At 43.5% G+C, this 16,591-nt stretch overlaps 1 protein-coding gene across 2 annotated transcripts; it reads right to left on the bottom strand.

The window, feature by feature from the left end:
• Window positions 1-1,587: 1,587 nt before the first annotated feature.
• Fus (FUS RNA binding protein) lies at window positions 1,588-16,317 on the bottom strand. Of its 2 annotated transcripts, none has more exons than XM_051193105.1 (15): window positions 16,181-16,317; window positions 14,107-14,131; window positions 13,822-13,976; window positions 11,688-11,832; window positions 11,353-11,540; window positions 10,893-11,106; window positions 9,240-9,274; window positions 7,740-7,772; window positions 6,304-6,407; window positions 4,862-4,991; window positions 3,879-3,980; window positions 3,638-3,761; window positions 2,679-2,779; window positions 2,420-2,564; window positions 1,588-2,199 (listed from the first exon to the last, which is right to left on the bottom strand). In XM_051193105.1, exons 1-15 carry the CDS (start codon window positions 16,191-16,193, stop codon window positions 2,160-2,162), a joined length of 1,554 nt encoding a protein of 517 aa, XP_051049062.1. In that variant the 5' UTR covers window positions 16,194-16,317; the 3' UTR covers window positions 1,588-2,159. The 2 variants fall into 2 exon arrangements, with proteins under 2 accessions (XP_051049062.1, XP_051049063.1); XM_051193106.1 differs by having other exon boundaries at window positions 11,688-11,829.
• Between the last annotated feature and the right edge of the window lie 274 nt (window positions 16,318-16,591).

Below are 16,591 nucleotides of genomic sequence, written 5' to 3'. Positions count from 1 at the left end.
TCACGAGAAAACAAAACAGTAAACAAAGTAAACAAAACTACCTCAAACTCTGGAAAATCAAAGCAAAAGCCTATCAGCCTAAATGACAAGGTTCCTCCTACACAGCAGATTAACACCCCAGGTATTCCAAAGCACTAGATAATCTCAGTTGGCAAAGACTGACACCTCGTGAAGTGGTGTTTAGCCAAGATGCCACATGGAAAGAACTATTTCTTCAAAACTTAATCTCATGGCCTGACCCAGCCTGTCAATCCACTTTTTGAAAGATGTTTAAGGGGCTAGAGAGATGGCTCATCTAATTAACTAAATAGACCCTAACACCCTCTTCTGGCATTCACAATACCTGCAAACAAGTGGTACCTACTCACATAATTAAAATTAACTGTAGCCAGGCAGTGGTGGCACACACCTTTAATCCCAGCACTGCCCAGCTATGTTATTTCTATGTTGAATTATGATTAAATACACTTCAGCTGAGGGCTGGCTGGATGGCTCAGTGGTTAAGAGCACTGGTTATTCTTTCAGAGATCCTGAATTCAATTCCCAGCAAGGGCATAGTGGCTCAGCTATCTATAATAAAGCACTTTTAACAACAGGTCTCAATACATCTATAAGGTTTGTTTTCAACACCTTATATAAACCGTTCATCAGGCATCATAAATCAAACCCTACTTGGTGCTGAAGGACATGGGCAACAAATTAAAGAGCAGTTCTTGTCTAATAAAGACTGTGAGATAAACTGCTACAACCAAAAAACAAAATCCATTTCTTTGATCTAGGCAGATTTACCATTGTGACTGCCTTCTACAAATACAAAGTTCCTGCTCAAAAACCATGCAGTTGGATCAGCATGAGGACACCAACCCATTTTTAATCCCAGAAACAGTGAGACATCTTTAAAAGTCACTACAAAAACAAATGAGCATGTTTGTTTACTGTTGTGTGTTGGGCTACATTCTGAGATATGTTTGCCTGTGGACACTGTTAATTTTGTGCTGACGTGTTTGGATTTTATTATTGGGGGGGGGTGTGCTCCTTTTTTTTTTTTTTTTTTTTTTTTTTTTTTTTTTTTTTTTTTGTTGGCAATATGGCCAAGTCCATGCTGGCCTTGAACTTCTGACTTACTGCATCCACACACTTAAGTATCAAGACAGGAAGCCAAACATGCCCAACTGGTTTTGTTTTGATTTTGTCTGGGACTATGTAGACCAGAAGGTAATCAAGTTGGAGAAACCCCTGCCACCCCAGTGCTGGGATTACCATGTACAGCATGCCTAGTTTTTTCAGTTATGTGCACTAGTATAAACATTCAATTAGTTGCCAAATACAGACAAGTTAATAAACATATCAAGTGAAAAGGCTGGGAGTTACAATGTTTTAACTTCCTAACTCCACCCTTTTAGCATTCAAGTTTTCTTAAAAGGAGGAATTGTAAAGCTGGGCTTAGGTGGTACACACCTTTAGTCCCACAGGCAGAGGCAGGCAGATGTCTGTATGTTTGGGACCAGCTTGGTCTACAAAGTAAGTCCCAGGGCAAGCTCCAAAGAAACAGAGAGACACCGTCTTGAAAAACCCAAAAACTAAGAATTGTAGCCAGAAATAGCACATGCCTTTAATCCTAGCACTCAGGAGGCAGTTTTAGATAAGTCATGGCCACACAAATCACCAGTCTTATAATGAATTATGACTAAGTTCAAAGCATCAAATATCAAAATACCAATGACCCACAGACGTTGGGATTTAGGAAGGATGTTACCTGAAAACTAGGTACCCATCATTTACCTCTTTCCTAGAAACCACTTAAGGATTCTTTTGTCTTTTCAAGGCTGGATCAAGATGCTGCTAGGCAGAGAATGATTCAATTCCTGGTATGCACGATGATCTGAAGGGACTAGTTCCCCACATTCTTAACACAAACCAATTCTCCAGAAAGTAAACTGGGGGCAGCAACAGAATTTAACTAAAATGATGTTTTTTTTTTTAATGGGAACCAGAGATATGGTTACAATTACGGTAATCTGACACACACACACACAAAAAAAAAAAAAAAAAAAAAAAAAAAAAATCCATGGGCAATCCTGAATTGAAAGTTTACAAAATAACAAGGGTAACACTGGGTACAGGAAGAAGAGCTGTTCTTCAGAACTTCAGAAGCCGGGCTAATATGGCCTCTCCCTGCGATCCTGTCTGTGCTCACCCCTGAAAAAATTCAGTTAGACATCAGTTACCAGACTATCCATGCACACAACCTTCAAATACCCTACTTGTCCCTGCTACCTTAAGACTGGGTTCCTAATTCTACTTCCCAATAATGTAAACCAGCTGAGCTCTGTCCCTTCCTAGGAAACCACTCAGCAAAATCTTATTTCCTCCCAACTCCAAACAATTTCTATTTTTGTTTTGATTTAGACTTACTCACCTGGAATCCATCTTGCCAGGGCCAAAACCGCCTCTGTCCCCACCACCCCGGCCCCCTCTGAAGCCCCCTCGGTCCCCGCCTCGGCCCCGGTAGCCGCCCCGATCATAGCCTCCTCTGCCACGGCGATCATCTCCATAGTTGCCCCCTAGGACAGAAGAAATGACATACATCATCCTCATTCTTCTACCTTCCCTCCCACTAACCACCCAAATCAAAAACAGTTCTTTTTGAACTTCTATAACCAGTTCTCCCTTCTTACCCATATGAGAACCTCCTGGTCCCCCTCCTGGGCCATCTGGCTTAGGGGCCTTACATTGGTTGCATTCATTTCTCCAAGAGAAGTTCATGTTCTCACATGTACTAAAGAAATGGAAGGGAATTAATTTGGAAGAGTGCAGTCCAGAACATGAATCCCCAAGACTCCGAGGCAGTTTCTCAGCAGGAGCCAAAACAAAAGTACTACTAAACCTAGATAACTACCCTTTCCCACTACGACCTCATTTTCCATGGTTAAGTTTGCCAAACCTCAGTTTGAAACACATTTCAGTAATTAATGTTTAAAATCTTAGTCTCACTCCATTATGTCTGCACGAGTCATCCATTACCTTTCTGTCCAGCATACCCATGCTACCCTATATACAGTATCCTGCCCACTTAGAATCTCGGTTGTAGGTCTCATTTTAGTATCCAGGATTTGTACTATAATACAAAGAGTGTGGTGTTTGAATGAGAATGGCCCCTTAGGCTCATGTTTTATTACTCAGTCCTGAGTTCATGGACTTGCTGGGAAAGATCAGGTGGTGAAGTCAGGCTAGCAAGGGACAGACTAAGGTTTCAAAAGCCCAGCTAGTGTTCTCTTGCCTCATAGTTGTCTTAATTAAGATGTATTTGTTCAGCTATACTCCATGCCATGCCTGCCTGTTCCATGGTCCCCACCACCATGTGAATCTCCATTCTAACCCTCTCAACTATGAGTCTCAAACACTTCCTTTATAAATTGCCCTGGTCATGGCATTTTATCTGTACTCTCCAAAGTTCTAGCTATTCACTTTTAAGACTCTAGCCTTCCCTAAATAAACTATTAACTCAATATTCCATCTACAAAATCTCATTTGGTTAAAAAAAAAAAAAAAAAAAAGTTCCTAACTCAACCTAGCATCAAGACAGTACACATAAGAACTTTGGAGAGAAAAAAAAAAAAAAGCCAAGTTCACTCACGGATTAGGACACTTCCAGTCCCCAGCTCGTTGTTGTCCACCACCTCCACCACCTCCACTGGGGAATCCTCCCCGGCCACCGCCACCACTGCCACCTCCTCCATAGCCTCCACGGCCCATGGGTCCTAATAAAATCAGAATTAGGATTCCTTAGTTTAGTTAACCTACCTTTTCCAAACTTCTCTTCATCTTTCACATTGTGCTCCATCACCTCTTTAAAACAGAAAAAATAAATGGCTCACCTCCTCGCCCTCGGCCTCCACGACCATTTCCACCACCCCGATTGAAATCAGCTCGGCGGGTAGCAAATGAAACCTTAATAGGATTCCCAGAGAATTCTTTACCTAAAGAAATAAAGGTGGATGAGTTAGGGCTTGATTTAGATCCCCAGAGTGAATGCAAGCCTGATAACCTAAATTCAATCCCATGAGCACACACGGTGGAAAGACCTCATACCCACAGCATGAACATGCCTACCCAGATATATAGTAAATGGTGAGAGAATTTAAAGATCTACAGATCTGAAACACTTTTTCTCCTTTCAGTTTTTTTGAGACAGGGTTTCTCTGTGGCTTTGGATCCTGCACTGGAACTAGCTCTTAGACCAGGCTAGCCTCAAAGAGATCTGCCTGCCTCTGTCTCCCAAGTGCTGGGACTAAAGACATGCGCCAACACTGCCCAGCCCAGATCTGAAACACTTTTAAAATCTAAGAGAAATGGGCTGGAGACACAGATCAGTGGTTAAGAGTACTAGCTACTCTCTGGATTTAATCTCCAGCATCCACATGGCAGCTCACCCCTGCCTTTAACTGCAGTTCCAGGGGATCCAACACCCTCACAGACATATATATATTTATATGCCGGCAAAACACCAATGTACACAAAATAAAAACAAATGTGGAAAATTTTTTTACAAAACAAAATCTAAGAGTTTGCCTTCTTAGAAAGATTTATAAACTAATGGGACGTGAACAAAGAAGACTACACTGAAATTACAGATAGAGTGCCAAAGGCCTACAAGATAGCTCAGCAGGTAAGGCTGACTGTTGCCAAGCTCTCATCACCCAAATTCCACCCTTATGACACAAACAGATCACTCCAAATTGCTCTCTGAATGCCACAGGTCCCTCCATATACAATAAAGATTAGGTGCCTAAGATACAAACTACTCAAACAGACCCTGTCTCAATAGCCCCACCATCCACCTCCATCATCTTATACATACCATCAAACCAGTCAATAGCTGCTTTAGCAGAAGGTGGGTCATCAAATGAGACTGTTGCCTCACCCTTCAGCTTGCCAGTTTCTCTGTCTGTATACAAGTTAATCATAGGCTGTCCAGTTTTTTTATTTGTCTAAACAAAACAAAAGAAATAATTTTTTACAAGGTACAGGCAGGTTCTGGCCTAGTATTCATATATAACCTACACACAGCTCACTGTTCTCTTGAAAGCATCCCTACAGGCTGATGCACTCAGTGGTTACAGCACTTTCTTAGCAACCACAATGGCACAGGCCCAATCTCCAGCATGGCAGCAAAACTTCCCATTACTTTCAATACCTAAATAGTAGCATGCTATAGTTATGTGGTACTGTTTTAAACTACGGTTCTATAGTTACAATGTACTATTTTAGTCTGTGCAAGTTCAAAATTAATATGAAGTTGTTTCAATTTGCCAATGTAGAACCTATAAAACAGAAACTCCATCTTCTCCCAAGACTTACTTTCAAACTTTGGCTTCCCTCTTCCAAGATACTCTCCCTACCTCCCATATAACTGAAGTTTAAAACCTGGCTTACACTGTGTCCTTAAGTACCCACCCTCCTTATCAGGCCTATCTATCCTTTCCTGGTTTCCCTTAGGTAAGTACCAACAAAACGCTATTTTGCTCAATAAATTAAGGTGGTAACAACCATTTAGACTTTGGCTTTGCCGGATATAAGAGGTACACACTTACAATTCCAGCATCCCACTGAAAAATTTTTTTTTGGGGGGGGGGATTTAAGACAAGGTTTCTCTGTATAGTTTTGGAGCCTGTCCTGGACAAACTCACTCTGTGACCAGGCTAGCCTTGGAACTTACAGAGATCTGCCTCCTCTGCCCACTAAGTGCTGGATTAAAGGTGTGTACCACCACCGCCCACTGAATTTTTATTTTATGGCAGTCTTTTACAAAATCCTGGCTGTCCAGTTAACTCATTATGTAGAGCAGATGACCTTGAACTCAGAGATCACCTGTTTCTGCTGGGAATAGTTGTGTTCAACACAGGTTCTACTGAAATTTAACAGTTTAAGCATATTCCCTGCCCCCCCCCCAAAAAAAATAAATCAACCATGATTTTGAGTTTAAGCCTACTTGGACTACATAGTGAACATCCTAATCTCAAAAAAAAAAAAAAGTCAAGATTGCTTTTATCACTAACAATCAACAAGACCTTTATTTTTCTCCCCACTTCATCTCTCTGTATAGCCTTGGCTGGCCTGCAAGCTTGATTTGTACATTAGGCTGGCCTTTGAACTTGAAGAGATCCACCCATCTCTGCCTCCATTGTGCTGGGATTAAAGGCGTATGCCGCCACCACGAACCAAGACTGTTTTTAGTAACAAGTGAAACTTTGAAAGCCTATAATATAGGTAAAGAGGAAGCACCTACTGTTTCATAAGTACCTTAATAATTCCAATCTGCTTGAAGTAATCAGCCACAGATTCAATTGTAACATTCTCTCCCAGGCCTTGCACAAAGATGGTGTTGTTGTCTGAATTATCCTGTTCTGCTTGTTCAACACAGGATCAAAGGAAAATTGGAGCACACAGAAAAAACAAAGGTTAGTATTAGGAATATCAACAAGACTTTAAGTATTTGCTATTAAAGATTTCAAGGAAAACGCTCAGAATTCTGACCAGCTATGCAACTAACCATGTGAACCAATAGTTCTCACAACCTGTTTGGGGATTGAGCAACCCTTTCACAGGGGTCACCTAAGACCACAGGAAGTTATTTATGATTCATAGCATTTGCAAAGAAGTAGATGATTGGGGAAGTATATTAAAGGATCACAGTATTAAGAAAGTTGAGAACCACTGATGCAGACAATCCAATCCAAAACAATCCACCCTTATTCTAATATTCAAATATTCATGTACCTCCTTAAGTCATATTTAATCTCTTAACTAACCTTGAAACACTGACACCTAATACAGAAATCAGTTTCCCAACTTTCACTTCAAGACTTAGTTTTAAAGGAGAAAAAAAAAAAAACCATTTCACACTGGGGGGGGGGGGGCACTGTGAACAAGCCCCTAATCACAGCACTTGGAAGGCAGAGGCAGGAAGATTCTTTGAATTCCAAGTCCAGGACTGTCTGGTCTACATAGTGAGTTCCAGGACAGCCAAGGATATATAGCCTGCTTCAAAATAATTTTTTTTTAAAAGCCCATTTCACATTCAAATCTATTATACAAATTAGGAATACTATCACAAGAAATACTGGTCTTTGTTATTCACTAAATGTTTGTTCAACAGTTTAGATATGGGTATTTTTGTTTGGGTTTAAGACAGTTCCCCTGTATAACCCTGGCTTTCCTGGAACTAGCTCTATAAAATCAGGCAAGCCTAGATCTGAACTCAGAGATCAGACTGCTAATAAAGGTGTGCATCATCATCACAACTGGATTAGTTATGTGCGCACTTAAAATCACCACTAGCCAGGTGTGGTGGTGAACACCTTTAATCCCAGCACTCGGGAGACTTAGACAGGCAGATCTGAGTTCGAGGCCAGCCTGGTCTACAGAATGAGTTCCAGGACAGTAAGGGTTGTAAAGAGAAACCCTTTCTCAAAAAAAAAAACAAAACAAAACACCACTACTAACCTTAAATGAACACCTTTTACTCAAGGCCTATATTAGCAGCCAAAGCATCATCTGGGACTTACTAGAAATGAGAATTACCACTCATCCTAGACCTCTGGATGCAGTATTTCTGGTATTCACACAAACCACTGCTAACCAGGTACAGCTAAATCAAATCCCCTTCCCTTCTCTCCAGTTTTTCAGTTGTTTCAAAGAATATCCAAGCGAACACTGCATGAAAACCATGAACTCACCAGAATCATGACGTGATCCTTGATCCCGAGGGCCTTAGTTACATGAAAAAAAAGAAAACAAAAACAAGGAAAGGGAGTCATTAGCTAACAGAAAAGGACAGATAAGGCAACAATTAACATCTAATCCAAATTCTTGCACTGTATCAGGTAACTGCTTCCAGCCTCTCTCCAAACCCTACCCTGGGGCTTGCCCAGTGGAGAAAACTCTAGGCAGGTCTAAGGGAGACACAACACAGGCCCCTTTCTTAAAATTTGTTACTTTGAGTTCCCACAGGGATAATGCCACACTTCAAATGCTCTCTCCCCCAGCTAGGGCTGGGAAATGTCCTCAGCACAGATGGGGTAGGGGCAGTACAAACTCAGTAGCTCATTTAAATTAACCAACCAACTCATACATAACTTGGCCCTGTTCTCTCACCAGAGAGACATAAGCTCAACACCAGCAATGTGATGTGTATCCATCCAGTTTCTCCAAACTTTTACCACCAAAGACAACCCTTGTAGAACAATCTTTAATTTCATCTTGAAAACCATTCTTAACCATGTTGTTTCCCCAAAGCAACATGATAACATACATAGTAGCTAATATTGTAGTTTAAAAGCATGTCCTAGGGAATAGACCAGAAATCTTATTTTCATAATACAGCTTCTATTTTTTCCCAGACACCATCTTTGACCAATGTTTATCTAAATTCATCATATATAAATATTGTACCTGTACACAGTAACACCTGAGTCATGAACCCAAGCCTTTGGCTTTAAGTGTTTAGACAAATCAAAGAAAAACCATTTTGTTTAACAACCAGAAAAGTTCCAGCTTACTGGGAGACTTCTCAAATTTGCCATTTTTCCATGAATTCAAGTTTGTGCTGTTTTAAACCTGGTTATTTCCCATGAGCAATACATGCTCTCAAGATCTTTCTTGAAGCAGTCCACACCTTCCTTCCCAGATCTAGTTTCTATGTGCTTTATGAGTACATATGTAGAATTGCATTGACATCACTTAGTATTTAATATAAACATATATACCAACTTTACCATCCTCAGGGCAGGGCAATAGTTCATGTCCCTCTCCCTGAGTAAAGTATTTGGGAGGTTGTATACACATACACATACATACATACACACACACACACACTCACTCACTCTCCTTGGGCACACTGATCAAAAGGATCCTAAAGCCAAGTTGGCACCACATGTTCCAGAACACTCGCCAGTTGCTCATGATGGTGTGGTCACTAAGTGCTAGTAGACATGGCAACACCCATCAAGAGGCCTACTGAAAATGCTATGAACTTGCGTAAACCAATTCAGTAGCAAGCCTGCCTCCAGGTCAGCACACACCTGGCAGCAGGAGGCATTCTACCCCACCCCCTTTCTGGAGGTGGCTACAAACACTTTAGAAACCTTTGACACTTTCACAAGCTAAAACATCTGCAAATGAACAATCAGACAAAGCATTGCTGGGAGTTGGGAATTTTGGAAACTCTGTTCACTTACCACCAAATTTATTGAAGCCACCACGGTCACTTCCGCTGGAGAAGACAAGTTAGAAGAAAGGACATGAAGCTTCCAACAGCTACAAAAGGGTTTTGTTTTGCTTTTGTTTTTTTTTTGTTTGTTTGTTTGTTTTGTTTTGTTTTAACATTCCCAAACATGGGTAGGTGTTTTGGGAAAGATTCAAGTGGCTACTAAAATATACCCCTTCCTGACCACCCTTGTCTGACCTTTGAGCTTATCACACACATGTGTGCAATTTCTCAGACACAGTTAAAGGATTTTGCTTTAAAAAGTTGTATCTATGTCCCCTGGAAAAAAAAAAAAAAAGCTCATTTTTTCCTTGGTTGTTCTTCTGACGTAGATTTTTTTTTCCTCTTGTTGCAAGTGGTGGACAACCCAGCAGTTGGTTTAAAAGATCTACCCCAAATTACCCAGAAGACATTTCACACCAGGCCCCTGGGATAGCCCTGAACACGTTTTATTTTGTGTGTGGTTTTTGCTTTGAAAGCAGCAAGCAGACCCAACCCCATTCCATAAAAAGTCATAACCAAAGGCATTTTCCCCTTAGAGCAAGACAAACTCAGCTAAACCCTAACTACTGAGCTGTTTTTGATCACCCTTCACCCCCGGGGTCACCCCTTCTACACTGTGAGAAGAGCGGAGTATTTTGCAATGTCACCTTTCATACCTGTGGCACATAAAATGCAGAGCAAGTTAACAGTCACATAACAGTTGCTTTTCTTTTTAAAGTTTTGCATTAAACACACACACAACTAGAGTTTTCCATATTTTTCCATGTTTCTTGAGACTTCCCCCACCCACCTCTGAATACTTACCACATACAAACTCAAAAAATCCTACTATTTTCAAAAATAGAACAAGACTAACACTTTTTCCCTTTTCAAGGGAGGTAACAGGGTCCTTCAAAGTCACCAAGAGATTTGACAAACTGTTTTAACATCAAATCTAAGGTATTACTTTTTAACAAGGAGAGATCCAGTTGGACAAACTCATTTTAACTGACCGGGAGAAAAGATGGGACAGTGGAATAAGAAAGCAGAATACCACTGTCAAGTCTATTTTGCCCCAAAAGTTTGCACACTTCAGTCAGAAGACCCCATAAATGAACCAAGTCACACACAAAATCATAGTCAAATTAGTGCAAATCAGGCTCACGATTCAAGTAACTACAGAATATGGATGAGTAAATAGCCAATTCCTAAAAGCTGAGGCCTAGTTTACCATTATTACCAACTCCCCTGGAGGACACATGGGAATACACAGAACAAGTAAGTTTTCCCTAATATTTCCCAGGAATGGGATTAGGTTTCCCTTGCAGAGAAGTCTTACTCCCAAGTTTTTTGCCTGAGATAACAATGACAATCCACATGTATCTATGTATATTCTTTTTCTTTGGAAATAAATGAACCAATACTCAAATCTCTACTCAAGAGCTGTAAATGGGATTTTGGCTCCCAAATTCTCACAAAAACAGAATAGGAATGAATATACAAAGAAACACTACTGCCCACAAATTGAAGCCCTTACACATCCCCAAAGAACAATACTAACCATGCACTAGGGACTGGGTTCAAAGGAGATCCATGCATCACTCCCCCACAGAAGGTACTCCCTGACTCACGAAACACCTACCCCATGCCGCCTCTGCCTCCTCTGCCACCTCCACGGCCTCTGGGTTCATAGCCACCACTGCTTCGGTTGTAACCACCTCCACCGCCCCTGCCACGGCCCCCACGGTCCTGCTGGCCTCCCCCGTAGCCACCACCGCCGCCACCACTCTGGTCCTGATTGCCATAGCCACCACCGCCGCCACCACTCATGGAGGACTGATCTTGGCCATAGTTTCCTATTTAAAAAAGAAAAAAAGTTAATAGTAATACTTTTTTAAAAAACAGGGAGGAGGTGCTTAGCAATACCGAGCATATACAAACTTCTGTTTCAATTGTCAGCAACAAAGGTGAAAGGACATGAAGAATGAAGTCAATGGTCAATGGTACCACTATAAAGGACAGTAAGAATTAGAAACTTGGTAAACAAGAAAAGGGGCAAATTCATAGAGAATAAGGAGACAAAACTGAAGACAGTTTCTCACCTCCACCACCCCCGCCACCACCTCCACTGCTGCTGTTGTACTGGTTCTGTTGTCCATAACCCTGAGGTGGGTTATAGGAGCTTTGTTGTTGTCCGTAGCTTTGCTGCTGTCCACCATAGCCAGACTGTTGGCCATAGCCTCCACTCTGGGGCTGCCCATAGCTGCTGCTCTGAGAACTGCCACCATAACTAAGTAAGTGGAAAACAAAGAAAACAGATTTATGCTGCAAAATGGCCAAATACTTGCTTCACTTCTAGTTTATTCCCTTTCTTTACTCCTCAGAGAGCCAACAATTCAGCATTTTCTGACATTACCGCCCACCCATACTACCTTACCTTCCCGAGGTGCTGCTAGGAGCTGGCTGTTGGCCGTAGCCAGGGTAAGAGGACTGTTGCCCATAAGAAGATTGGGAACTTTGGCTGCTGCCATAGCCTCCAGTGGAGCCATATCCCTGGGGAGCTGACTGAGTGCCATAGCCTGCTACAAAGACACAGAGTTACAAATGCTGGGGGATAGTGGGGGGTGCAGGTATAATTGTGCTCCTTAATCCCAGCCATTTGGGAGGCAGAGGCAGATATCTCCACTGGCTGAAGCCAAACTGGTCTACATATCCAGTTCCAGGTCAACAAAGGATACATAATAAGATCAGATCCAGGAAAAAAAGGAGGAATGGGACAAGGAATAACTTGAAGAAAATATAAACCTCCTTGCACTCACCCAGTACTTGAAAAGTAGGTCATCTTAGATGCTGCTAATAAGAGATTTACTGGCAAAGGCCAGCTACCAGGAGACTGGGGCAGGAAGGTTAGTTTATGGCCAATCTAGGCATCTTTTTTGTTTTGAAACAAGGTTTCTCTGTGTAGCTTTGGAACCACCTATCCTGGCTCTGTAGACTAGGCTGACCTCAAACTCAAGAGATCTGCCTGCCTCTGCCTCCCAAGTACTGAGACTAAAGGCATGAGCCACCACCACCCAGCCAATCTCACCATAGTAAAACTATTTCAAATTATTTTTTTAAGGAAAATTAAATTAGACTTGCTGTGAAAGTCTTATCAACCTGGATTCAATCACCAGAATCCTCACCCAAAAAGTTGTTCTCTGATCTATATATACCCAACATGTAAACAAGCATGCCTGCAACTCACACAAAATAAAGATACAGAAACCATACCTGCCTAGTTTAAAAAAAAAAAAAAAAAACTGTAGAGCCAGGCAGTAGTGGCACTCACCTTTACTTCCAGAACTCAGGATGCAGAGGCAGGCAGATATACAGAGTTCTAGGGCAGTCAATACTACACAGAGAAACCCTGTCATTAGGGTGGGGGGCTGTAAATCTTGAAACACACCAAGCCCAGTGTTTCATGCCTATAATCTAGAACTGTCTCAAGCAAAGGAGTAGTGAGCTGGGGATGTAACTCAGCTTTGACAGAGTGCTTGCTTAGTATGCACAAGCTCTGGGTTTGATCTTCAGCACCATATAAACCAACTATACACCTTCAATCCCAACAGTTCAAGACCATTCTCAAATACCCAACAAGTATCTATCTGGCCAGCCTGGCCAACATGAGACTTTGTCTCAAAACAAACATTTTTATTATTCTTAAAGCACCATTGATGCTTTAATCTTAACTACCTTTATGTTACTGGTTTTTGTTTTTCCTTTTTAAAGGAGGTCTATATAGCTCAGGCTGGCCTCCATCTCAGATTAGCCTGTTTCTGCTTCCCAAATGCTGGTGTGTTTTGCCTGCCTGGTGCCCTCAGAGTCCTGATGAGGGCATCAGACTCCTTGATGTGGAATTACAGTTATGAGCCATGTAGGTGCTGGAAAATGAACTAAGATCCTCTGAAGTAGAACCAGTGTTCTTAACTGATACTAGGCCATCTTTCCACCCACCCAGGCAACCCCTTCCCCCTCCCTCCTTTTAATTTGGCTTTCGAGATAAGGTTTCTCTGTGTAGCCCTGGCTACCCTGGAACTCACTCTGTAGACCAGGTTGGCCTCAAACTTAGATTCACCTGCCCCTGCCTTGGGAGTGCTGAGATTAAAGGTGTGTGTTACCACTGCCTGACATGTTACACTATTCTAGCTATCCCAAATCAAGGTTCCCTGTGCCACTAATCATGACAAGAGGTTGCTACTAGCTGAATTTTAATGTGCTGATATACAGTATTTTTGCCCTTGTGAGCCTAAGGGCAAATCCCACCTCATTGTGAATCACATGTTCCAGCCCAACTTCAAAAATGTTCAAGCAAACTGTTTTCTTCGGAAACTTGCTTTTTCACAAAATTAATATATGGAGAAAATCGTCTAACAAAGAATTACAAATCATTTTGTTTAAAAAAAAAACACCACAAAATTAACAATTACACACTGACAAGGGAAAATGTGATTTTTCAGCACTGTTCAGGTTTAAGAAGTATTAGCATTCAGAAAAAAATGAGAGAAGATGTGTTCCACTAAGAGACTCACTGTTTTGGGTCTGTCCATAAGAAGAACCATAGCTGCTCTGGCCATACCCTGAAGTGTCAGCTGACTGGCCATAACCACTGTAACTCTGCTGGCCATAGGGTTGATTACTCTGTTGGGAGTAGCCCTGCCCAGGCTGGGTAGGGTAGGCCCCATAGCTAGAAGGGGGGGGGGAAAAAAAGGATCAGTAAAGTTATCTTCAACTGAAAGAAAAAAAGAGCACACAAAAACAACTTAGTTACATTAACCACCCTTACCACCTACAAATTCAACCCAGAAACAACTCACCTTTGAGTTGCTTGTTGGGTATAGTCTGTAAAAGGTGAGAAGGGAAAAGTCATGTTAATTTTAGTTAAGACTAGAATAGAATTAAATTCAACTTAAGTCCCAGCACTCAGGAGGCACAGGTAGGTGGATTTCTGAGTTTGAGGCCAGCCTGATCTACAGTAGAGCTAGTTCCAGGACAACCCTGTCTTAAAATAACAAAGGTACAAGGCACTCCAGATACATTAAGTCTATAAAATGCCACTGCAAAAACATGCAGGCCTTAAGTCCCTCATGAAACACCAATTGTGAGTAAAGCCAGCTGGAAATAGACAAGTTTTAATACAATAAGCAAAGACACAAATTCCTAGACACCAATAAATCTTAGGTTTTTGGTTTTTTCTGGGTAGAAGCCAGGGCCTGGGCCAAGCAAAGCTAGCTACCACTGAGCTGTAACAACAGCCCAAGGCACCATACAAAGATTTCTGTGGATAACTATTATCTAAAAACATTGCCAAGGGACTACTTCTGTATTTAAAGTCAAAATTTTTCTCGTTTTGGGAATTTTTTTTTTTGAGACAATGGACTGAGCTAAATAGATCTCACCGTGTAGACTCAAGAAATACCCCTGCCTCTGCTTCCCTATCCCTGAGTCAAAGGCATGTGCCACCACCACATGGCTAAAAAGTCTCAAAATACAACACAGACTATCCCTTAACTTTAAAATGTCTCAGCCTTTTCAAGGCCTGCAACACACCACATCGAGTCCATCTTCACAGCGGCCCTTCAGGAAAAGTGGTACCACCAGGAGTCGAGATTAACTTGTACTATCACAGCGCTATTACACAGTTCTAGTTCTGGCAGTATTAAGAATGTGACCTCCGCACCCCGCAGGGCGTTGGTGGTGCACGCCTTTAGTCCCAGCACTCGGGGGACAGAGACAGGAGGATCTCTGAGTTCAAGGCCAGCCTGTCTACAGAGGTCCAGGACAGGCTCCAAAGCAATACAGAGAAACTTATCTCGAAAAAACAAAATAATAAAAAATAAAAAACAAGCAAACAAAAAAAGACCCACCAACGTCAAACAAATAAATGCCTTTAAATAACATCCACCACTTTGTGACCAACCTTGGAGACCTTAAGGCAAAATGGAGTTTTAGTACAAAGCCAAATAATCAAGCAGCAAAGCTCGTTGGCCCTAAGTAGCCTCAAGGCTCCAAGACCTGTGGCTCCCAGATCGTGCTCTTGCCTATCGTGCGCACGAGAAGCAGAGAGCACTTTAAACAAGGTAAGCAGTAGCTCAGCTTCGCGCAGGAAACCCAGGGACTGCCCCCGCACGAGGGAAAAAAAAAATGACAGCCAAGAGGGTGTGGCCTTGGAAGACGACTGCACTGGTTTCCTTCCTGCCTCAGGAGAAGTAAATTCAGAAATGCGAAAACCCTCAGGCCGGATCCCTGCGTCCGTTGGTCACTTTCCCCAAGCTCACGGACACGCGGGCCAGTTAGGAGCGTCTCCTCTCCGGCCTGGCCCCCGAGGCGGGAAGAGGGCGGCCCCGCCCCCTCCCAAGGGACCCGGGGCGCAGGGCGAGGCCAGCACCGGACCAGCAGTCTTCCGCCGAGGGTCTCGCGACAAAAAAAAAAAAAACCCAAACCAACTCGAGGCGGGCGAGGGGGAAAAAACGCGCCGAGAAAGGGGGAGGGGCCAGAGGAGCGCGTGCGCGCACCAAGTGCCCGGATGCAGCACTGCGACAAAGCGAGGCCCGGCAGGCAGGGAGGCAGGGAGGGGGTGGGGCAGCGCTGAAGAGACCGGGCGCTCCGACACCCTACTCTGCACGTCGCCCGGCAGCGTCCCTCTCAACACCCTCCCCGAGAGAATGGGCCGAGAGAGGAAACCCTCAGACTCCGCGCCAAAGGCGCCAGGGGCGCCAAACAAAATGGCGACACCGCCCTCCCCTTCCCTCCTCCCGCTGCTTCCCGCCACCGAGGCGCGGGAGCGCACACTCGCCCGCCACCACAGGCCCACCGAAGCCCCACAAGTCTGGCTGGGAGTGAACGAAGCCTCCCCGGGTCGCGCCATCGCCGCCTCGCGCCCTCACATACCGTTTGAAGCCATGTCCGCGCACGCGCGCACAGGCCGCCAAGCAACAGGGTTCGAGGCGACTGCGAAGGGACGCCGCGAGGACTGAGCGGCCCCGCCTCCCGCGTCGACTTTAAGTACGCCTCCCGCCTACGCGCCCTGCGGACGCACCAAGTGGGACAGCGCAAGGGGGGAGCACGGCCAGGCTCCTACCCCTTCCCGGGGATGTAGAGAACCCAGGAAGACAAGAGAAAAACGGGCTCACCTGAAACCCACATCCTCGTATGCACCGTCATCTTGGGGATAATTAGCTCCCATTCTCCCCCCGGAGCCCGTCTTCGACACGCTCCTACCCCTCTAAAGGCATAATGGTACGACCCAGCCTCCCGCTATGGGCGGTGCCAGGGCCCGGAGCTTGAGAGCAGAACTGTAGT

The sequence above is a fragment of the Phodopus roborovskii genome, unplaced genomic scaffold (genome assembly GCF_943737965.1).
Source record: "Phodopus roborovskii unplaced genomic scaffold, PHOROB, whole genome shotgun sequence".
In the NCBI taxonomy this organism is placed as follows: domain Eukaryota; kingdom Metazoa; phylum Chordata; class Mammalia; order Rodentia; family Cricetidae; genus Phodopus; species Phodopus roborovskii.
Note: the sequence above shows the minus strand (reverse complement) of the source record. Positions and strands in the feature narration are given on the sequence as shown.

Coding starts and splice junctions, on each gene's coding strand:
- Fus (XM_051193105.1), bottom strand. Junction 13,977..14,106: donor ACCCAACAAGCAACTCAAAG/GTGAGTTGTTTC, acceptor CCCCCCTTCTAG/CTATGGGGCCTACCCTACCC. Junction 6,408..7,739: donor AGGATCACGTCATGATTCTG/GTGAGTTCATGG, acceptor TTGAACAAGCAG/AACAGGATAATTCAGACAAC.